The sequence below is a fragment of the Chroicocephalus ridibundus genome, chromosome 4 (assembly GCF_963924245.1).
Source record: "Chroicocephalus ridibundus chromosome 4, bChrRid1.1, whole genome shotgun sequence".
In the NCBI taxonomy this organism is placed as follows: Eukaryota; Metazoa; Chordata; class Aves; order Charadriiformes; family Laridae; genus Chroicocephalus; species Chroicocephalus ridibundus.
The window spans coordinates 52591703-52616203 of NC_086287.1; the positions used below are offsets into that span (position 1 = coordinate 52591703).

The 24501-nt window shown below is 43.6% G+C and overlaps 2 protein-coding genes across 6 annotated transcripts in view; one reads left to right on the top strand and one right to left on the bottom strand.

Moving 5' to 3' along the window:
* The window catches only part of WDHD1 (WD repeat and HMG-box DNA binding protein 1), a 201087-nt gene that overhangs the window by 58537 nt on the left and 118049 nt on the right, over window positions 1-24501 (bottom strand). The window lies entirely within an intron of this gene.
* On the top strand, window positions 10987-22612 carry MAPK1IP1L (mitogen-activated protein kinase 1 interacting protein 1 like). Its single transcript, XM_063332363.1, has 4 exons — window positions 10987-11112; window positions 18192-18219; window positions 18759-19472; window positions 19932-22612. The coding sequence occupies exons 2-4, from the start codon at window positions 18196-18198 to the stop codon at window positions 19941-19943; spliced, it is 750 nt and encodes a 249-aa protein (XP_063188433.1). The 5' UTR covers window positions 10987-11112; window positions 18192-18195; the 3' UTR covers window positions 19944-22612.

The following is a 24501-nucleotide window of genomic DNA, read 5'->3' on the forward strand; positions in this document are numbered from 1 at the left end:
AGCAGTTACGTGATTGCATTTCTAGGTCAGGTCTTTATGCATAGTCACATGAAATTTCAGTTTGGACAAAACACACAGTTAAGGGTCTTGGTGCTTGATGCTGTTATGATTAGAAAGTTGTCTAATCAAATTTTGTTTCTAATTAAAAAAATTGGATTAGCTCTCAGACTGAGACCTTCGCTGTTATTTTTAGTCTACAACTAATGAACCCCTGAAAATAGAGTGTATAATGAAAATACGGTGATTGGTTCTGCTGGGATGGTCGGGAAAATACATTAGCAGATCAGAAAGGGTAATAAATCTTCTGTCACAACCTTCCTCATTAAAGTAGATAATTTGAAATTGCCTCTAGTGTATTAAACAGTTCATTATTTTGTAGGGGAGCAACACACAAGACAAAAGAGTGTGTTCTTTTAATTGATACCCAAAGCCTGAAAAAAAAAGATCAAGCAAATTTAGTCAAGAAAAACCAATCTGAGCACTGGCAGTGTTGCTGTACAACTTGTTCGGAGCCATCTGAAACATCATGTCCCCTGGCTTAGGGGAGGAGGAAAGATCTCTGGAAAATACTGGGGGAGAGAAGGCAGGGACAGGGAATAGCTCTACTAAATCTGCCATCGTGGTTTTCTCTACCACCGCAGTTGCAAAATCAGATCATTTCAGGTTTGTGGATATTTTCTTCTGATGGTTTTAGCACATTAGAAATGAACAGCCACCCAAACTTAATTTCTTTATCAGCACCTTGGTGTTATTCCAGAGGCATCCAGTGCTTCCAACAGGCAAAGGGTGCCATCTGCCCGGGAGAAGCGCATGAAGCATAACCTGAGTGGGAAACTGAGGCAAGAAAGGGGAATATGGGACAACAGATAAACCAGGGAAGGAACCTAGTGCCAGGGTGCAACAGAGACTTTTCTCTGTGTATCTGGCTATGACTTCTCATCAGGAGGAATGGGAAATCTCCACCCTGGTGTTTTGGGCGAGGTATATCCCTGTGTGATCTTCCGCCTCCCTAGAAATTCCTCATTTTTCAGGACACCTTTGACCTGGCAAGCAGGAGGCTAAGGACAAGCTGAAGGCTTTTCTTACCAACCTCTTTAGAGCAAAAATGCTGGCATTAGACTAGAAGGTGCCTGAGCTCTCGCTGCCGCCAAGGTAACGCAGGGTTGGCGAGGGGGACTTCCTGTCATTTCTATACTCCTGTCATTTTCAGACTCTCCGAGCCAAATTACATCTTGGTGTGATGCTGCTGGCTCTGCTGCCCTTGTACACAAGGAATCTTGGTCCCGTGCCCAAAGAGAAGGCAAACGCGAAAGGGAAATAGGGGCACGTTTTCTTGGGGAAGATATATTCTAAGGTGGCAGTGAGTGGGAGTGTGTGAGTTTGAGTATGCCAGCCAGTTGAGGCACTTGCCCTTTGACTCTTTTATGTTGATTCACTAAGAACACACGTATTTATTAAGATAAGCCAAAAAAAAAAAGCAAATGCTTCTTCCCAAGTCCTCTTTCTCCTCCAAGTGAGTCAAAGAAAAATCAGCTCTCACCCCTTTGCCAGCCAGCCTTTCTCACGCATGAGCAACGCTTGGTTCGTGCTGGATATTTCCCTCCTGACAGGATCATCTGCCACCACAGGTAGGATCTGTTGGTACAAATTACCTGAGTGGGCGGCAGATTCTTGGTACACAAAAGACCAGCCAAGGAATAAAAGGATCCTTTCTTTCACATGAGCCAGGAGGATGCACTGAATACTTTGATATTGTACTCCATTTAATAGCAAAAGCGCAAGTAAATAATCCCTTGCTTTATCTGATGTGCTCCTTTATTGTGGTTCCAGGCAGACAGGATTATTGAGGGGGAAAGGAAGAGGGTGACTGGAGAAGACCTAAAGGGAAGGAAGGGGGAGGCAGAGAAACTGGGGAACTGGAGTTGCCGCTTTCCAAGGACTTACAAAGCCAGGCGTTGTGCCGCTGCTCTTTAATCTACTGGCCTTCCTCCCCCTCTTAACTGCTTTGACACCCACACACTGTAATCAAATAGCCCTCCCCAACGCACATTTTGGAACCCTGTTTGTCAAATGTTTGGCCACATAAGGGTAGAAATTATTCCAGATAAATTCGTTCAATGCTTCATGAGCTAAAAATGGCACATTTGTTATCACACAAATAACATATGGCATTAGCAAGTGAAATTTAATATTGCAGCAGCTGAAATCACAAGTGTAGCTTATCCACCACCTGAACCTGAGATGCACAAGTAAAGCAGAGAGATGTGCCCCTCCCTCCATCACACGCTGTCACCAGCATCCACAATTCTTTTTTTGACTGCCTCCAACAGCTTCGGCTTCGTTTGTACTCTAACACCAGACTTCTACACTGATTTCTCTAGTTTTATATAGAACATGTGAATGGCCATGCCAGGCTGGCCCAAAAGCCCATCCTGGCAATTGCCCCTTCCCCAGCAGTGGCCACAATGATGGCTCAAGGAAGGGCAGCTCAGGCAGTGGCCAGCCCAACCCAGCAATAGGTGCTTTACTTGTCTCAAAATAAAAACAAGCATTACTAGTAGTGAAAATATTACAAAGTTATTTTTAATGAGGCGCTAAATGGCTGTGTGCTAGTGTTTTTACCATCTAAATATGACTACGTCTTAATTTCTAACAGTGGGGAGATTCATTGCAAACAACTGATTGCAAATCAGTGAATGAATGAGAGTAGATCTCTACAAAAGTATACTTAATTCACTTGCCAATCACAGTTCATTTTTAATTATGAAAATACATTTTAGCAGGCACGTTATGCATACTTTGTCTAAAATAAAAGTAATTTCTAGCAGTATCAGACCCCACTACAGTGCTGGCTGTTAAATCTTTTCTGAGAGGGAGAGTCCACTCATCTTTTACTGCACTTCAGCATAATTGTTTTGGAGCCTGATCCCACAATCCTTGCTACCGACTTGTTCCTTAGAAAAAATTTGTGCGATTAGGAGCTATTCATAAGTTTAAATAACATTGCGCTTGTTTTTTTTACCTCCTGTTACTTCATTAAACCTGCAGTTCAAATAGTGGAGCTGGGGGAAGGTCTCCTGTTTGGGGAGTTGGTTCTTTCTGCTATTTTGGCAGCACATCTTGTTGTTTTCCCAGAACGTGTTTAGCTAAAGTAGTGCCGAGGAAGGAGTGTGACACAGCCCAGAACGAGACTGGTTCTCTCAGGTCACCAACCGGCCTGGTTGGTGAAATACTGTTGGGCTGAAATATTAGCGAGGAAGTGTTATTCCTCTTCGTTATTTGTATTGCAATAGTAGCTTGACACTGCTAACCTCAAAACTAAAACAAGGAGATGCTCTATGTCCCGAAGAATTTCAAGTCCAAGCATAAAATGGGAAACAATATATGAATCCAGGGGAGGTGGTGGAGGGGAGGAGGCTCTGTGGTGGTGGTACTAACCAAGTCCGGGGCAGCAGTCATGGGATGGGGAATCAAAAGGACAGGAATTTCCGGAGGAGGAGGAGGAGAACGAGTTCCTGCCAAGCTGAACAAAGGCAACAGGGAACCTGGGAAAGCAGGCAGCAGGGAGCGGAGTTTGCTGGAGGCAGTTTTTAAGTGCCCATTCTGCTAAACTGCCTCCAGCACAGCCCTGGGGAGCACGAACTAACAAGGCAATTATGTCCTCAGATCCCCGTGATACTGTTAAAGTGGAGCCCAGCATGTTTCACAATGTACTTTATCACAATAGTCAGTTCCTTTCCTTTCTAAATGACTATATAGAGAAGTATTTCTGCTAATTAATTAGGATGCATTCACCCCTGGGGGGTTGGGAGAGCTTACAGTGGGGATTTGAAATCTGTTTCTTCAGACAATATTACATTTACAGGCAGGAGTAGCGCTTGCCCCCAGGCAGGGACAACTGCGATAAGGTACCATGCCTGCTCATACAGCCCAGAGCTACAAAACTCTGGTCTGGTGGGGAGAAGAGCACCCTGGCTGCTGGGAAGATAAAGTTTGGACGTAGGACTTCCATAAAAAAAAAAAAGTCCAGTGTTGGATTAACATTTTTTTTGCCCTGCTTCAGTGGGAACTCCCCAGGGTAAACCTGCACAAAGACAAACCTCTCACCCAAACTCAGCCAGGCTGAGACTTTTTCATCTCAAACCTCATACAAAAAGCCCCGAAATCAATGAGGAAGCTCCGAAATGAACTTTGGATCAGGCTCATTCCAAACCTTCCGTTATCTCACTTCCAATTTATCACTGAAATGTCTGTAATTCTCCCCAGGGAGACTTTCTAGTATTTAAACAGCTACTACCCTGCATAATTTCTTCCTGTTTTCATAAAAGAGAAGAGGAACTGAGAACATTATGCTAAATGCCTCAAGAGTCCAAAGAATAGAGATTTTCATGGAATTTTCTGAATCTATTATCATTGCTAGGGATGTGGCTGGAAACAACCCCAAGGTTAAAAAGTTCAAATGTTTGTTTTCTTTTCTTTTTTTTTAATGACTCTTGCTTGAAATGATCCCAACTTCAATTAATTCCAGACACGTTTGCACTTTAAAGCTCTGTCAGACAGATATTAAAAATATTTAAGTCTCATTTATTTATAGGAATCCTTCATACTTGGCTGACAATCGACTTGACAAATCCAATTGACCTAAAACATGACTAAGAAATGTATTTGCGGTATGTTTATTAGTTCAGAAGTCTTTCCTGGGCTAATCTGTTTTCCGATTGTACTCTTCCAGCAGGCTGATGGAAAAATAAGACCCAAAGAAGGAAGCAGATTCTTAACAGTGGTCATGAAAACTGCTTTATTCTCAGGGCATTTTTGCATGGAATTAGCAACTAAAAGGCACCACTTCAGCAGGGCACTTCAGCTATTTGCTGAATCAGGGCCTGAAAGCTGTAGAGAAGGAGGAGGAATGACATGGGTGTTATTCCCGCAGATTTTCTCAGAGCATTAAATGACTACTGGCTGATAAGACAAGATTTGAGTGTATTAAAGTTGCAGTGGATGAAATTCGGGCTCTTTTGATGGGGTAGCCCAAAACTGACAAGGCAATTGCAGCCATGGAGTGGCAAGGGTAAAGGTAAGACACAAAATTTTAGTCCTGGAATGGACTAAACTCCCTCAGCTGCACCAGGTGCCTGGTAATTGTCTGTCCCAGTTCTCCCCAATAGAAATGTTGAGGGAAAATACCCCCATGCTGCAAGATTCCTACAACTACTGAAATGAACAGGTGAGCATCGACTTGGGTCTTCATCTGGAGGATTTTGGGTCAGATGGCCAGTGCAGATGGATCAGTGCTGGATGTAACACTTTCCACACAGTATTTTATACTGAACACTGATGTCAGTAATTCATCACATGCCCTCCAGTAGCACCTTTGTCATATCAGTGACTTACAGATCCTTCACAAGCTCAAATGAGCCTTACGCGCACCATTCCCTGAATTACTACAAGCCATTTGACTGTAAATGTGTTCTTTGGCACCAATCAGTGGATCATTGACCTTAGCAGTATGGCTACACCATCAATATACATCTGGAGCAGAGACATGAGCAACTTGGTAGTGAACAATTAATTTCACATACAGAAAGGCATATGTCAGTGGCTGTACAAAACTGGAGATCTCAAAGGCCCTCGGAGGGTTTGCAGAGAGAAGTGCCCGAGCACAGAAGTGTCTCTCAAGGAACAAACGCATCCCAACTGCTTTGCACAAAAAGATAAAATGAGGCAGAAAGACACAGCCACAAATGGCATTGTAGGGAAGTGATGAAGAACTAAGTGACTGAGATTTAGCAACCCAGGCACATTCCTCCTGCTAGAAGCCGCTCAGGGGATCACAAATATAACCCAGCAAGTACCCCATGGCACAGACAGCACCTTCACACAGCACTGGCCTTGCCTGCAGTGGGTCTCCAGCTACGGGGGATGCAGATGTAACCACAGAGGATTGTCAGGGGCTTGCAGGCTTTGCAAGGGGAGAATCATTCCACATTTCTTGTCTTTCTCCTTTTCCTAAGGATCTGGTGTTGCCCACAGTCACACGGGACTGGAGGCCAGCTGGACCTTTGGTCTGTCCCACTGTGACTATTCTTAAGTTTCTCCACCAGGACTCTGTGTGTGCCTATGCACGTTTATATCCATTAGAGAATCTGGGCTACATGAAAATCAACTCTGCCCTCATTGCCAGGCCAAAGCCTCCACAAGCCAGCTACTCCTCACCTCCTTCTCCCTCTCCAGAAAAAGAGCTTCATTTACAATTGCAAAATAAGAGTGAAATAAATAAGGGGTCCTTTTATTTGCCTTTTGCTCTTCAAGCTTTTGAAATAAAGAAATTTTCCAGCTTGCCTCCACAGCAGTGAGCACTTGAAAACATGATCCTTCAGAGAATGAAGGGCCATAATTTCATATTATCATCTGCCTGTCGGAGCCGTGGCTGTAAGCCAAACAGCAAATGTCACAAAACTCATTGAGAGGCTGTGAGGATTGCAACACTGCACTGGGAACCAGTCTGGGACTGGGCATGCAGAGGAAGGGGGAAGGAGAGGACAGAAAGGAGATGATAAAGGTTTAGATCCCTCAGGGGAACCGTGGTTCTCCCTTTGGGGATGGGGAGAAGGACAGATGATGAGGTGGGTTTCACTGGTGTCACACAAAGAGGAATTTTCTACTTCTTATTCACTAAAGAACAAGTGAAGAGAGCTCCATCTTCTGCTGCCAGAGCTCTGTCTTCTGCTGCCAGACATAATCACTAGCTCCAAAATCTGAAAACAAACTCGCACAGTAGCTTGACACAAGAGCAGGGCTCTACATATCCACCGTCGTGGAAAGAAAACGTACCCAAAAAATTCATTCCTTATCACAGCAATCCCGTGTGTTAGTACCTAAGTGACTGTCGAAGCGTCTTTAATGACAGTTCACTTGCTCATAATTTCACAACAAGCAGGCAGCCATGCCTCCTTCCCAGTTCAATCCAGTTTACCTCATCTCCCCGATAGGGCGCATTTGCCATCCCAATGCACTTTGAACCAGTTTTATCATTTTATCTTCATGGCAACAAGCCTCTGCCTTGAGAAAGAGCACTTATTAACTAGAGACAGCGTCATTTTCAAAGTGATTTATTTCATGAGAGTTTTGAAATAAATTATCAGTCAGTGATTGGCCATAGGGGAAAAGCATATAAAAGCTTACCACATGCATTGAACATACCATCTGGTATCCTTTAAAATCTAGCTTCAGGGTGGCTCAGTTAATTCTTCAGAGCACATGATGTTCACAGTGCACAGTGAAGCATGAATATAAAAGCCAAGTGACATCGCCCAGAAAGAATCAACGCTGTAACTGAAGCTTAATATCTTATATCTCACTGTTCTAGCCCATCATCAGAGACTGGCATTTTTCTTAACTAAAACTGACATGACATTCCATAATTTTAATCTTGTCAAAAAAAATAAAACCTAATCCTTTTATTTTCTGGTTGGATAGAAAAGGGATGCCTCCACTGTGTCTCGGATTTCCTCCTTCTGACTAGCTGATGTAAAAGCAGGAGGTACAAAAAAGACAAGTGTTATTGTTCCTCTGAATTTATTGTTTATGGCATGTGCAGCCCTCTGGGTGTGATAAAGTTTCCTGCCTCTGATGCTTGTCACATTTCAAGATCTGTGTTATTGTCCCTGAAAAGTACTAAATCGAACAATTTAAGTATTGTCTGTTGGTCTTTTACCCCAAAATTAAGGCTAAGGCAGGTAATTATGTCCAATTCTGCCACTGAAAGACAAGAGAGATGTTGACAAACTGGAGGGATTCAGAGGGGGGCCACTGGTGTGGTTGGGGGGCCAGAGCAATGTATGAAGACAGGCTGTGGAAATGGCATTTTTGGGCTAGGACAGAGGGCAGGAAGGACGTCACTGCAGTCTCCAGCCACCAGAGCGGGGTCACAGAGCAGGCAGATGCTTCACAAAGGTGTATGATGAAAGGACAAGCCGCAACAGTCACGAGTCACAGCGAGGGGAAGTCTGACAAGATGCAAGTAATAATGGTAGTATTCACAGTGACAGTATTTAGGGACTGGACTGAACATCCAGACAGGTTGTGCAATCTCCGTCTTTGGAGACACTCAAAACTCAGCCGGGCAAGGTTTGAAACTAGCCCTGTTTTGAGCCAGAGGTTAGACCAGAGCTTCTTTCCAACCCAAATATTTATATGATGCTGAAGAAAAAACAAAGTGGCCTATACTTATAACATAGAGGCAACAGCACAGACCCTGCAACATGGACCTGTAATGAAGAATTGCTTTCGCATTATCACACCAAACAGCCCTGCTCAATAATTTAAGTAATACCATCGCAGGTCCTACAATGGAGACATGGGAACTAATGCCTCTTCCTAATTGGGAGCCAAATTTCTTTCACACAGCTTCCATTGTCTTCCTTAAGAGCTGCACGCAAGCTCTAAATTTGCCATTTCATCCCAACATTTTTTCCATTACATAATTTAGAGTGCAAAGTAATGTCTTCCAATAGGATGTGGCCACAGCTTGGTGTTAGGCCCCCTCGAGCCCTAATCCTGGCACTAAGATGGATCAATTGCACACAATTTATGTAAAGCCTGCAGCTTGTTTTACAACCTTCGGCATATACCTACACACAGATGAAGAGCTATGTCTGCCTAAAGCAGGAGAAAGCTGTGTATACAAATAAATATTTCTATAAAAATTCACCATCCTTCCTGCTTCTGCAGAAAGGAGTGTACATTTATTACACATCAGGAGATCCTAACGTCAAGTTTGGCTGGTAAGGCTGTTGATTAAAAGTGCTACCGCAGCCCCAGTTTGCTATTTAAGATGAGACATCATCACCGTCATCGGCCGCATGTGTGCTCATCAATTAAGGTTTCTAAACTACCAGATTGCTCAGGAAGAAATGTCATGCTCTGGGGACTCCTGCTGTCACCACTGGCAGTCCAGGACACGGCAGCAACCGCCCACAGCGAGGCCCTTCAAGTGTGGAAAAGCAAAGGTGAGCTGAACCGCTGCGCCTGGCTGGGAAGAAGACTGATTTCACTCTTATTTTCTCATTTCTCCCACTAAGGCCACGCCAGAAGTGCTGTTTCTACACCAACTCCCAGTGATCACTGTACTCGGAATTGCAAAAGAACTGTGAAGTCAGCCTAAATTTTCCATGGTGTTTAATTAAATTTGGAACAAGCAGATTAACCGAGTTATCGTGCCATCACAGGACTGGGTCTGCAGCAAATACCCTTTTAGTTTTAGTAGTAATCATTTACGCAAATAAATCAGTAAAAATATTGTGGTTTTATGCCTCTTGCAGCTACCGTAGCGCCTGGGGCCTGCTCCTGCTGCTGATTTTTCCCACTCACTTCAAAAATGGCCAAATAATGACCTTGAAAAGTGAAAATAGATAGGCACCTGCAACGGGAAGGGACAAGACCATCGGCATGTGCTCGCCATCGCTCGCGCCCATGCTTCTGCTGAGTTTAACGGAATTATCTGTGTATGCAAATACTTGCAGGATTAGTGCCATAGCTCGGAGGGGCAGGGCAGGAAAATGGTGCTATATATTTAGTCCTCCTTGCCACGAGGGTCTGAGGATATGAAGGTACACAGTGAAACAGTTCTCTTATGAGAAAGCCTGCCAAGTTTTCAGGCGTGCTGTCCATCCTTTAGGTCTGAAGTGTGAAAACTGGCCATTTTGGGTAACGCTGAAGTAAAATTTGGTGGGATTTTGTGCTGGCTGAGAGGGAAACCAGCCAGCCAAGACAGTATATCAGAGAATCATAGAATTGTCTAGGTTGGAAGGGACCTTTAAGATCATCGAGTCCAACCATCAACCTAACACTGACAAAACCACCATTAAATTATGTCCCTCAGCACCACGTCTGCCCATCTTTTAAATACCTCCAGGGATGGCGATTCCACCACTACCCTGGGCAGCCCGTTCCAATGTTTGACAACCCTTTTGGTGAAGAAGTTTTCCCTATTATCCAATCTAAACCTCGCCTGGAACTACTTGAGGCCATTTCCTCTTGTCATAGAATCATTGAATGGTTTGGGTTGGAAGGGACCTTTAAGATCAACTAGTTCCACCCTCCTGCCCTGGGCAGGGACACCTCCCACCAGACCACATTGCTCAAAGCCCCATCCAGCCTGGCCTTGAACACCTCCAGGGATGGGGCAGCCACAGCTTCTCTGGGCAACCTGGGACAGGGACTCACCACCCTCACAGCAAAGAATTTCTTCTTAAGAGCTCATCTAAATCTCCCCTCTTTCAGCTTAAAACCGTTCCCCCTCATCCTACCCCTCCAGCCCCTGATCCAGAGTCCCTCCCCAGCTTTCTTGGAGCCCCTTTAGGGACTGGAAGGGGCTCTAAGCCCCGGAGCCTTCTCTTCTCCAGGCCGAACCCCCCCAACTCTCTCAGCCTGTCCTCACAGCAGAAGGGCTCCAGCCCTCGGATCATCTCCGTGGCCTCCTCCGGCCCCGCTCCAACAGGTCCATGTCCTTCTTATGCTGGTGCCCCAGACCTGGAGGCAGCACTGCAGGGGAGTCTCCCCAGAGCGGAGGGGCAGAATCCCCTCCCTCGCCCTGCTTTTGTCCTATCGCCTGTCACTTGGGAGAAGAGACCGACCCCCCCTGGCTACACCCTCCTTTCAGGGAGCTGTAGAGAGCGAGAAGGTCTCCCCTCAGCCTCCTTTTCTCCAGGCTGAACACCCCCGGCTCCCTCAGCCGCTCCTCACAGGAATTGTGCTCCAGACCCCTCACCAGCCTCGGTGTCCTTCTCTGGACACGCTCCAGCACCTCCCGCCGCTGAGAACACCGGTGGGTGGCGGGCGGATCGCACGTTCCCTAACGCTGCCGGGATCGGGGCCCGGCCCGGCGGATGCCGTCAGCGCCGGCCCGAGGTGGGGCGGGAAGGCACGACGTTGTCACGCGGTGTGGGCGGGGCCAAGCGTGTGACCTTCCGTGCGGCCGTGCGGGGGGGTGGTAGGCGTGACCTGTGACGCAGTTCCGCTTCCGCCTGGGCGTAGCGGGTGGCGGTGGTGCTGCGGGCCGCCGCCTCGCTCCGGGCCTGCGCCGCGCCGGGCCGCGCTCCTCCCGCCCAGGTACCCGGTCTGCCGCCCGGCCCGGCCTGAGCGCTGCGGGAAGGTGGGGGGAAAGGGAGGGGAGGTTCCATCCCGCACCGCCCCCGGGAGCCGCCGGGCCGCAACTGGCTCTTCCCCCTTCACACCCCCGGGAGAGGCCCTGCCGCCAGCGCCGGGGGTCGCTGGGCTGGAGTGAGGGGCTGGAGCCGGCCTGCCCCGCCCGGAGACCCGCTGCCGCCTGGGGAGGGCGTGTGGCTTCGAGGTGCCGGGGGCGGCCTGGTGGCTGGTGCCGCTTTGGGTTGCGGGGGGGCGGCTTTGCTGATGTCTGCAGGGCAGAGGGGGCTCGATCGTAGCGGATCCCGTTATACTCGGTGTAATGGTGGTAGCTGCTCTGTTTTGACTGGGTAAAACCTTTTGTCGGCTTATGTTTATTCTATATGGTCGTAATCTATAAACGACTGTATCAATGACTGTGGATCATGTATAAGTGGCTTTTTAACTCAAAAATCCTTCACTAAAGAAGGCCTCAGGCAAGTCAATTTTTTGTAGTTTATGAGAAGTTGATTCCTTTTATCAAATGTTAATATGCCTAAGGTAGCTGGTGTACTGGGAAGGCCAGCACTGTGTGGTGTCAAAGGGCACATTTCTTGAAGAGGGAACTACTTATCTGACAGGTTTTATCTCTGAGAGAAAACTTGATTCTAGGTGGATTCCGTGGAAAACTCTGTTGATCTGATGCTGTTCAACCTTATTGTCAGTGGATGGAAGAACAAAGGTAGCTTTTTTTTTTAAAAAAAAAAGAAACAAACAAACCAAAACTGTCACACCCTGAAACTGCCCTCCCCAGCACCTGTGGAGACCAGTGACTGATGCAAAAATTTGTGTTAAATATCAAGCTAGTCCTAGAAAGCACTGTGGATATTCTTGAAGCTTGAGTTCATTCAAGCACATCTTAACAGTGCCAAATCAAGATGTGAAAGATGCCATCAGTATCCATGCGGTGAGATTGTATCCCAAAAAGCAGTTATCCTGGAAAAGAGCCTTTGTAAAGGAGCAGGAAGGTGTGTGGTTTTGCTTGTCACTGTTGGGGGTGGAGCTGGAACATGACGCGCAGTTTTAATGTTTTTATTGGTGGGAAGGGAACCCAATTTGATAGTTACACTCAGGGCCAATATGTTTATTTCATCCAAAAGAAATAAAAATAGTTAAGCTGGTAATTCCTGAGTGTATAGCTTTCGTAGGAGGAGAACAGAGGTATTCTTTAAATAGCTTTTACAGTTAGATCAGGAAGACTTCTGAAGAATTGATAGTTAGAACCTAAAGCTATAAATGGGGAATAAAGCATACTTTTAAAAATTCAGATGACATGATGAGAACGGGCTCGATAGCTCTCAAGAAAGTTTAGAGGCAACTACGGAAGATATCTTTCAATTATTCTGAGCTGCTGTACTAATATATCTTTTGCAAGATTCACAAGGTAGGATGGTGTGGACAGGAGTAATCTCTGGCAGTGGAGTCTCGCTGTTCTCGGCTGGGATTGTATCACAGCTGGCACACAAACAAGCCACCTCAGAAGTGATATATGTCTGTCGGGTTTGGAACCATCTGGTTGTGATGTGGTGACCATCTGAAGCGATTAGGTCTAGGCTTGGTGGGGAGACAGCTGTGAAACTGAATGGCCCTGTCATGGGTGGAAAACTGGAACAGATTACAGTTCCTTATGGCTTTATATTTTACAGGTCTTGGAAACGGGTAAGATCTCTATTTTGAAGAATTACTTTTTCCGGTAGTTGATAATTTATAGCATATGCAATGTTTTGGTTGTCAGTCTTAATTAAATCTGTCCTGAAAATCTGAAAACTTAAAAATCTGACTTCTGTACTTTTTGTCTGTCAAAACAGACATGGGAAGGGGCAAAAAGATCACCAAATCTCATGTAGCTACTAATGATGTAATTGTTGTTTTTTCCCCTTCAGTCTGTTTACCAATTGTCTTTGTTCTCCCAATGAATAAATGTGTAGGTCAGACTGAATGATTGCACGATACGCAAGTGCATTGGTGCGGCTTTCAAGAAGACATTAAAGATAGGGAAAGGCCAGCTATAAAATGTTGATGCTTAATGCCTGAAGGTAGAAGCTGCAGGAATTTGCATATTTTAGAAAACATTTAGAAGCTGTCAGAGCTTTGGTCTCTTCCATTTTATCTGTATAGCTATGTTGGGTAGTTACACTTATGTGGGCAGAAATCTTGTTGTAGATGAGGTTATGCTGGTAGGTATTAGTCATGTTACAGTGACAAAAGAACCTCTTTGCTGATAGAGGCATGCCACCCAGTGGAAATGCAGCAGAGTCTGTTGCATCTAGAAAGCATTTTTTCTGTGTTTGAAAGATGATCTTGGAGACAGGAACTAAATCTGGCACATCAAGTGTTCGAAAAATGTCATACAGCTCAAAAAAATATGAAAGCAGTTGATGCTTAGTTTTGGATAGCTTTAGTCAAAGAAAGAAAAAGTGTTTTGGGCAGCTCACTAACAGGGTTCTCTAGGGACTGGTGATGGATAAAAGCCAGGGAAGGCAAGAGCATGGGAAAAAATGCTGCTAGTCAGTTTCAGTTGGGCTGGATGTGATCGGAAAGGGTCTAGAGCTTAAAAAACACTGTGGAGCTGTTTTATTGTGGAAACTGATGAATTTAGTATGCCACGTGTAGCACCACGCTTCCGGAAACGGGGGTTTTCACTGACCTCTCTGAAAATCACCGCTTGGTCTTGAATGCTACTGGTAGAATTAGCTTACTGGTACTGTGTCAAAGTGCTTCTCAACCTTCTTCCAGCCTGCTGTGTGGACCCTGGCAGGATTGCTTGTCTCATCTACCTGCGGTTAATTTTCGGGAGCAGCTCGTGGGTGTCCGGGAGGCCTTGGACTGTGGTCTGAAGATTTTGCTGTGTATGGTTTCTGCGTAGGTGTGATGGATGGAAGTCCTCCATGCCCTCCCATCACTCTTCAGGATAAAGGATGAGAAAGATGCTGCTCCTAGATGCTTTTTTTTTTTTCCAGACATTGGTCATCTTTCTTCTTCCCTCGCTTTAGTGTCGTGCTTCTGGCCATATGTGTTCTCAGAGGTGGCTGAGAAATGATGCCATGACCAGTGGATCTGGAGCTGGCAGGCTCTGTGCTTCTGGAAAGCAGGGGATGTTTCCAGTGGTGGCGGCCTTCAGAAAACAAAGGAAATCTTATCTCACAGCACAGTGGATGCAAGCAGGACTTTGGTTTGAATGCTGCTGGTTCTGTAGTCTTTCTACTCCCTGCCAAATTGCTTAAACTCCTGAACCCTCCTTCTTCCAGTCACTCTTTCTTCCCCTCAACTCCAGGAAAGAATAATTTGAAGTGGAGTTTAAATGTGGCAAAAGAGACGTCTGTTAGGTGAACCAGCTTTTCTCTACTCATATCAGTGCTTGTGCAGTGCTTTTCTAGGAAAACTTCAAGAGAAAATGAGAGTCCATTTGTTAACTCTACTGACTCTAAAAATCTAGTCAAAGCACCATTCGGTATACTTTTCTAAAATCTTGAGTCCACGTGTGACCGGTGGGGACTTTAAAATGGAGTTACTTGGAGGTCTTCTGTCTGACAGTATCTCTGACTCTAATTTGTGAGTGTGTGAATGCCTCAGGCAATGCGCTTACAGAAATATCAATTATATTTTTGTAAGGTTTTGATTGAAATTCTTTATACCAGTGTTGAATGACTCAAAAGGAATATACATTCTAGATTTAAGGAGAAATTAGTTCGTATGTTGTCTGAACATGTCTAATGGTAATTTCAGTTTCTCTTTTATTAAACGAAGGTGGCAGTACCCAGATTAAATGTGTTTTTAAAAAACATCCCTGAAGTAGGCCATCCTGTCTGCAAGAGGATCCTTGACATGCTTGGCATTGACTCAGTTATGCCAAATGTTGCCAACAAATGTTGCTCTAGTCTGCTTGCCAAAGTAAAAAAGCCACTAAATCTCATTATAAGCTATGCTTAACTACACTTTTTTTTTCCACAAGCCATGCAGCAAAATTGTTTCCTTAATTTTCATGGCACAGAAATATTTTGAAATGATTTGCTGACAAATGTTTGGGATATTTGTTGATGTTTTGCAAGCAGGCCTGTTTCAACTGTATTCATCCACTGCTTTAACTTGAATTTACTACCCTGCACTTCTGTGACAGATCATGGGATTTTCTCCTGAGTTTTCCTGTAGGGCTGTTTCCTTTCTTCCTTCTCTCCCTTGCAGCATATGTTCTAACTTCTTCTCTGGGCTTTTTGTAGATCTGTTTTTAGTCGGTCTTATCCCATCTCTCCATCTAACTAAAGAAAGGATGATTCTCTTGGCCTGTTTTGATGTTGCTTTTTCTAATGTGTTGGGGTTTTTTTGTTATGAAGACATTACGTGCACACTTGTGTAGAAAATTACTTTTGTACTTTTCTCTATATTAATGATTAATTTCCTGTATTTTCTGGGTTATATCAAATAGCTTCTGTGTCTGCATAGGTAAGTTGCACTACAGTGCCATTAAGAAGCACGTATCAACTTCTGATTATTATTGAGCATGGTTCATTGCAAAAAATGACAAACTCTTTTTAACATAAGAGCTATCTATTGAAGAGGAATGGAACTTTTTCTGGTAGATGTCTCTTGAACGGTTGAGCCATTAATAATGGGAGCAGAAACCACTTTCCTGATGTAGTTCAGTTGGTTTCTCAACTTTAAACAAATAGTCATTGATCCGAACAGTGTACCTCATCTGGCACGAAGATTTAGGTATTTGTACTTACTTGAAGGAACTACTACTGTTATAAGCTAATGTTGGAGCTTCACCAAACCTTCAGATTCATGCAGTTAGGCACTGATTTCCACCAGGGCGCTAACTTTTTGGATATGTATTTCTTAAAAGGTTTATTTAAATTATTAGGGGAAACTTGAGAAGTTCACTGTGTTTCCACAGGGGTCTGGGTTGCTCAGTGCGGTCATAAATATCTTGGGAAATGAGATGAACAGTGTCTTGCTGATATGAAGCCATTCAGGAAAGTAAGGATTAGGTAATAAAATGGCAGATATAATTCAATGTCGATAAATCTGATGTAATTCAGAGTAGATAAATGTAGAGTGGTGCATATAATTTCATATATAAAATGATGGGCCGACCCTTAACACTGATGAGTGAAATATTGCCACAAAAGTGTCAGTTCCGTAGTGATCAAAATGCAGATGAAACATTAAGAAGTATTATGAAGGAAATAGAGGACAAACCAGAACATAATTATGAAACTGTATAAATCAATGGTTATCCCACATCTTGGATTCTCTGTGCTTCTTTCTTGTCATTCATCTGAAAAGATACAAAAGAATTGGCAAAGCCTCAAAGAGAGGCAGTGAGAATAATCAAAAGTGTGGAATAGCTGCTGCACAAAGGTCAACAAAATAAGCTATAGCTCAGCCTGGAGAAGGAACAGCTAAAAGAAAATGGTAAAAATCTGTAAAATAATGAGCAGCATGAGCAGAGTGGATAAGAATAGATTTGCTCATTTCCTCAGCTGCAAGAATGAAGGACCAACAACTGAATCTAGTAAAACCCAGGTTTAGAATGAAAAAGGTGCTTTTTTGCATAACAAATAGGAGCCCTGTGGAGTTCCTCACCAATGGATATTGTAGGTACAAGCGGGGAAACGAGATGTGTTTGTGGAGAATAAATTATTTCAGGGTTGTTATTCCATAAAAATTGCCTATAACTTAGGAAGTCTCTGAGATTGGAATCATTGAAGTATTGGGGTGAGTGTCATCCCTGTTCTTGGTCTTCCCTGCTGTCATTGCTGAAGATAAAATGGGATGCTGAGCTAAGCCGCCCCTTGTTCTGATGCAGTACTGTCTTAAAATTAGGAAATTGTGTAGACAGTAATAAACTTACAATACAATTTCAGAGAGGACTCTAGTTGATATGATTTGCATTCTGTAATTTATAATCTAATGGAGTTTATAAGCCTGTTTGTTGGAGGCTATCTATACAAACCTCCGTTCCCAAGACCAATCTCAGTGTAAAAATTCAGATTTTCACAATCAACAAGGAAAAACAAAGATTGTTTTTCATGGGTGTCACCTTGGCAGCAGTATTTGTACTTTCGACTTATATTTTGCATTTTTTCCTCCTCTTATGATGTTCTCTGTCTCCTATGCTCTCCCCTAAAACCTTCTGGCCGCACTGAGGCGTGATGTACACCTATTTCACCTGCTCTTGATCATCCTTTCAAGAGTAGTTCTTCACTTCTAGTCAGTATTTCTTGTCAGTTAGTCAAACTGAACATGACAACTGTCCTTTTGTATGGCTAATGAAGATTGACAAAGCCAGTTTTCATTGCGATGAAGCTCTGGAAAGCAATAAGTGAAGTACTTGCCTTCATGCAAAGATAACACCTGACTTACTGGTTCCTGTTTTCAATGTTTCTTGTGTGTGTTGAGAGGTTAGGAGTTAGGTGTGCATTAATGACACCTTGGCTGTGTCTGCAGTGAACGTAAATAACAGCATCCGCTACCTTTAGTGTGTTCTGAAATGGTTGGAGGATAAAGCATCAGCAAACTATAGTTCTTTTATTTCTGACAATAAGATCTGCATGGGGATTTAATTGTGTTTTGTTTTAGATTCATTAACTTCACCTGCAAGCAACCTGCTCTAACTTTTTAGAGTCCCAGTTTAGAACAGACCTTGAATACTTTACAGGCATCACTGTCTGGGTAGGCTGCCTACTCACTCTGAATATTTGAAATATTTTTTTCCTTGGTGTAATGTGACCCATTTACATTATGTGTTGGTCCTGTCTGAGATGGGACAGGTAGAGGCTGAAGACTTTCCTTTTCATGCGGACTTTATCAAGAGGAAAGTATTTGGGTAGCACATACCTGCATGGGCCGGAGTCATTAACAAAAAGTCATTCCTAAGAAGTGCTACCAGTTCAACGCTGATTGTGGTTTGAATGAGACAAATGTAGAGTTTGTCTCATGAAGTCTTGCTTGAAATACTTCTATTATTTTCAACAAATTTCACTTTATCTTACCTTACTTTTCAGCAAAATGTCTGGAACTGATGATTTTTCGGTAAGTAACAGTTTTTCTTTCCTGAAGATCAGCCAGTTTTTACTTCATTCTAAAAGCTGACGTACTTTTTCAAGAAGAAGGGGAGCTTACAGTTCAGAGGCGATTTCCTCTGTATTGCAGTTGTGATGGTTTCCTTTTGGGTGGATGTAGCAATCTGTGGACTAAGCGCATGAAGCTGCTAGGTGCCTTGTGGGTTCTCTTCTGCTGTGACATTAACAAAGGAGTTGTGTTTTAATACTGTCAGAATACTAATAATAGAAATCTATGAAAATCTTTCTGTATTTGCGCTGAAATTGCTTATTGCTATGTGTGGTAGGTCGCCTTTCATCTTTGGTTTTCTGACTGCAGCATGCCAGAATGCTTCCTTCTACCTTAATGATAGAAGCTGCACAAAAATGAATGTAGTCATCTCTGTGCAGCAACAAAGAGCTCTCTTCCTCCCTTTTTGGCAACTGAAACGTAAACATGTAGTGGCTGAATGTCTGCAACTAGTGAGTCCAGTAGACATTTTACGTTCTCACTGATGCTTTATCTTTTAGTTGGCAGATGCTTTACCAGACCAGTCGCCTGCTAAAACCTCCAAAGTGAGCAGCACAAAACCTGGTCAACAGCCCGGTCAGCCACCGCAGGGTTGGCCAGCTTCAAATCCTTGGAACAACCCAAGCGCTCCCCCTACGGCACCAACCGGACTGCCACCAAATACGTCCGCTTCCAGCGTGCCATTCGGACCTCCACCAACAGGAATGTATCCTTCAATGCCCCCGGGACCGCCTGCTCCATTTCCTCCTCCTCCTACTGGACCCTCTTGCCCTCCTCCTGGTGGTCCATATCCACCCCCAACTGTGCCAGGTCCTGTCCCACCAGGGCAATATCCTCCACCAAATATGCCCTTTCCAGAGCTTCCAAGACCTTATGGTGGTCCAACAGAGCCAGCTGCACCTCCTGCTCCTGTTGGGCCATGGGGATCCATGCCCTCTGGAGCATGGGGACCAACAATGGGAGGGCAGTATCCTGCACCTAGCATGCCATATCCACCCCCAGGGCCATATTCCGCTCCTACCCAGACTCCAGGGGCTGCGCCAACAGTACCATGGGGTACGGTTCCACCTGGAACATGGGGACCTACACCGCCAGGTCCATTTCCTCCACCCACAGGATCATATCCAGCTCCAGGACTATATCCTACACCCCCTAATCCTTTTCAAGTGCCATCTGGTCCTGCTGGTGCTCCATCAATGCCTGGTGGTCCCCATGTGAGTATTTGATTTTGGTCTTGATTTACTCTAAAATGTTATACTCTTAAGTGTGGAAATTCAGTAACATAAGACCTAGTGCAAGTAAGGAATTTCAGCACATCTGTCTTCTTTCTGTAGTCAGTGGAATAATAGCCAACTTCTTAAATATTTAACTAAATATATGAGGACAGTGAAATTATATCAAGTTGGAGTGTGTCTAAGCATCACATTATAGTGGGCTTCCACTACTTGGAAAGCCTTCTCTAAAAGGCAAAAAAGGGGGGAAAGCAGTGTCATAATTTCTGAAAAAGAAAATGTTCTAGTCTCTGCAGTCTGGAGAGATTGCTTCTAGGGCACGTAAGGAGGGAATAACAAATTATAAAGGTGATTTTGTTTTTTTAATTAAGAATTTTTGTGACTGTGAATTAACTGCTTTGTGAAAAGCCTGTATTGACCATGAATTATTGTCTCTTGCAGCCTTACCGTTGAACACATTCTGGGCAACAAAATACTGTAGCTTTCCACCTTCATCCACTACTTACAGAGATTTTTACAGTTTTTGTTTCAGTAACATTTGGGGCTATGAAGAATACTTGCCTCTTGTATGTGCATTTGAGGTATGAAGGAACAGTTTGCATAAATATACCTTGCTTATATGCTGGCATAATTGTTTGGTTTCATAAAACGAATTACGAAGAGCAGAAATAAAACTAACATCTGTGGTTCTTAACTTTGGCAAGTATTCCTTGGCAAAATGGGAGTTGCCAAGTAAGGATTATAAAGAATCAGGCCCAAGGACTAAAAAAAAAGTTAGTTCTTAAATTTCCATGAATGCTTTAAGTCTTGTTGCCAGACTTGTGCTGGTCACTGAATGGATGGATAGTCATATTTTGTCTGTTTTCAGGTTATTCTAAAATGTCAATAAAAAGTGTTTCAAGATATTTGTCAAGAAACCTAATCTTTGAACATGCTACAGTAATTCAAACTACAGAGACAGAGCATGTGAACTTGAAGGTTTTCTCAGCATTTTGTATATACTCAAAACGATTGCTCAGTCTGGGACTACGGAAGAGAAGATAACGCATTTGAAATACTCGGTCTGACTTGTCAGCACACTGTTTGTGTTCACAAACAGGCATTTATGTGCAGATTAAGTAACCTGGATTGCAGTTAACTTTGGATCAACAAATGTGAGTTTTGTGCATGCAAATGAGGACATCGTTTTGCCAGTTCTCATTCTGTGGTGGTTGGAAGTTTGGCTTGATTTATGTAAAGAGAGTCTGATTCCCACTTAGGTAAGGTACTTCCCTATTTCTAACCTGGGTTCTAGTCATTTAAAGTTTGACTTTGCTGCTGGGTTATGTAAACTCAGCAGACTTTTTCAGAGTCCCTGGAAACTGAACTTGAGCTTAAAAGATCAAAAAAAACCCCAACCTGACAATTCCCTTCCTGGCAATTTTTGGCACGGCGTTTAGTTCGATCAGCTACAAAGATCCTTTGTATCGTCCTTATTGCCACAGCTGAGAACGAGGAGGTCTCATCAGGCCTCCGCTGAATATTGTGATTAGGAGAAGTCCTCTGTTCTCGGCTACGTGTCTGCATACCTCACTGAGTAAGTGTAATTAGGATTAATTGAATGTCTAGAAGCCTGCACACTGCTGTCTAGCTGTCCCCCCTCTGAAGGGGTGCTGCAGTAAGTTTTCATATTGCCATATCTGTGCAAAGAGCACGCAAGGGGTTTGCTGCAATGCTGGTTTAGCATTACCAGGACACACAGCCACGTGTCAGTGAGGAGTTCCGGCACTCTTTGAGATACTTCATAGCCTAGGCTTTGACCATGGAGAGTTTGTTTCATCCACAGTTGGGGATATCCCAGCTTAGCCTCTGTAGGTAGAATCGGGAACAAATTTTGCTTAACTTGGTAGCTCATTAGGGAGTCTTCGTATCATGGAACTGTGAAATCGATTTAATTCTCTTCCAGTACCATATCGTGGCGTCCTGCATGCATGTGATGGACTTAAAAACAAGTGGGGTGACCTGGTGGTGATGCTTGTTAGTAGTCTCAGCCTTTATGGCAAAGTCTTGCAATCTTTTTTCCAGAAGAAAGCGGGCAGCCTAGCTGCGGCTGTTTTAATCTAATGTCATGAAAGCTAATAGCAAAGGTACGTGTATTTTTTGTTTTAGGAAGACAATACTGGAGCTGAACAAAAATATGTAACACTTCAGCTTAAAGCCCAGCATCTGTAACCCCAGAAATAGGAACCGAAAGTGCACATTTTATTAACCTTAAACAAGCTCCGGTTGCCCCTCCAAAGAACAGACTTGGCTTAGAACTTGGCAAGACTGATGAAAAATAAACATAGAAGAACATTGACTACATTTGTTCAAGTGCTTTTTTTGATACCTGCAGCCTTAGATTACAAATTGATGTAATGAAAAAAGCCCGCATTTATTCCAAATGAATGGATCATGCAGTAGCAGCCCTCCAGTTTGGAATTGCACTGGCCGTATGTCTTTGCAGGGAATGGGAAGAGGTAGGAAAGGATACAGCAAACGTAGCAAGTAATGATTTTTGGAAAGGGGGATTTGTAAAAGTAACTAGACTTCTAGGTTCTTCCTGAAATAGGCAGGATTTATTACTGGAACATTTAGGCTAAAATTCAGTATATATGGGATGTTTTTCAGTGTATATTCGTATTTCTTGAAGTCATGAAAACTGTTTCATAACCCCTTTGTTTTTGTGAGCAAAGTTCTTTGCATAGCAGTGAAAAGGATATACCTGTTAATCTATTGTGTAAAAACTCAAGTTGTCACTATATACCGTGTAGTAACTTTATCACATGTTATGTCAAGTGTGAGCAACTTCTGGCCTGAAGCTTTTGCAATGGAATTTGTACATTTCTATGCATCATTTGAGTTAAATTGCTGAGAAGTTCGTTTTGACTTGTGCTTTGAGATTGACATACTGCATTTGTTTACAATATGAAATATAAGCAATCACATCTTTAAAGTATAGATTATCACCTGCTGCTGTATTTTCTTTAGATGAAACAAATATTGCTGTATGATAGTGAGAAGCTATAAATACAGGATTTGATATTTTTTTGAAAATGCTGTCACTTTTGTATAAGATTAGACATTAAACGTATTTTCAAGACTGTGGTGTTTACTGTTTTTCAATTACTGCTTTTTGACATGCTTCTGTAGACTTTTGCCTTGAATGAATAGTAAAAATAGGACATCCTTGATTTGCAAAGACTGAATATAAAATCAGAATTATTTGACTTCTGTGAGTGTTTTTCCTCTTCCTTTTGTGATTTTTGCAGCCTGTGCATAAGGCGTATTAAGTGTGGGTGCGACTACTGTTGTATTGTAGCACATCAGCCTCCGTTATTGCCTGTTTTCAAACCGCCTTGCTAATTAAGAGAAAAAAAAGATCAGATCTTGCTTGTTCTAGCAGAGGAATGGGACTTATTTTTCACCTGTGCAGAGCGTGGTGTGGGTTTTTTCCTGGCTCTGAACAATTCCTATGCTAGATTGACACATATGGATGTGGTAAGTGACCCGCAAACTGATGTTTTTATATGCTTATCAGGAGTTTGATGGGATAAGGTGTATAATAGCATTTGAGAAACTCTAGGGCTTGGCAGTGGTGTGAACTACAAAGTTTGGGCATCACTCATCGGTACATTTACATTCTTCCTATATAGTGACTTGCCTATATAGTGGTTCACACTGAGCTGGCCAATGCTGCTGCCTCTGTTCACACCTTCACCCTTTCAGGAAGGTAAAAATGGCAGCAGTGAGCAGTAAAGAGTGGAAACAAAAATATTTATGCACTTTAAGGCTCAGAAAACAAGCACTTCTTAGACTGTGCACCGAATGTAATCCTTGTGTCTGTTAATAGAACAATGCAATGCGTGGCTAATGCTTTGTCTTGACAGTGTTTTGACTGAGCGATCGTCTGCTTCTCTGGGTTCCTCAAATGAATTGTCTTATGCAACTCTTGCATTGGTGGAGATGAAGCCATGGGTATGCTGATCCAATTATGTTAATTGCTGACTGCCCTGCAGACCCAAAAAACTTTAATCAAATTTTTGGGGAGCACCTGACAAGTGATACCTGCCTAACTCTTAAGGGAGTAGTTTGCAAAATCTCTTCCAGGGATCTTGCAGGATGGTGAGTATGTGCCCGGTTAGATCCGTGGTGCAGGAGATGTTAGTTCTGGTCTGTGTTTGTGAAGGCAGATGCCCAAACTCTCTTCAGGCAAGTTTGGACCCATTTCTGTGCACGGGCATTGATTCACTGCCCAGCCTGTTCAAAACCACCTCCAGGCTGTCTGGAGGGTGGGATGTTGGTGTGAAGGTTTTCTCTAGCTTCTGTGTAGCAAGAGCCCTTTGGCATCTAAGTAAGGACAAAACTTTTCATACATGTTTTTCTTAATAGTGGTTTTCCTATTTCTGAAGTGAAGCACAAAATTCCAATTATTAGAATGCAGTTCTGTACACTTCAAACAGCTGTTATTCACCGGGCATGTTGTAGATTACTATGTTGTGTCATCTGGCACATCAAGAAATGCAAGTTTCAACTTTAGTTTAAGCTTCTAATCACCGAGTATGGGCTGCGAGATTTAACTGTTGCTGCATTGCACGATGTGGTGTGCTTACCCTGGGACAGTGGGAGAGGACTTGGGTCGGGTGGTGCTGCGTGGGTGGCCATAGGTGTTTGTGGCGCGGGGAGTGGTGAGCTCCGCACTGGCTGGGCTCTGCCCGCAAATCACCGCTGCTGGGCTGTACGTGCCGCCGCTTGTGCACGGGCGGACGTCATGGTCTGAAGAGGGATAATGGCTTGGTAGACATGATTTTTGCATACTTCATCGTGGCTTTCCGAAATAACATTTTCAAGGTAGTCGCAGTGGGAGGATCAACTGTCACTTGCCCTCTGCCCTCACAGTTCAGCAGAATTTGAGTTAACTTGGCCTAAAAACATGCACACACCCACTAGACTGATAGCAGCAAGGTAAAAACTTCCTTTTTTTGCTCACTCT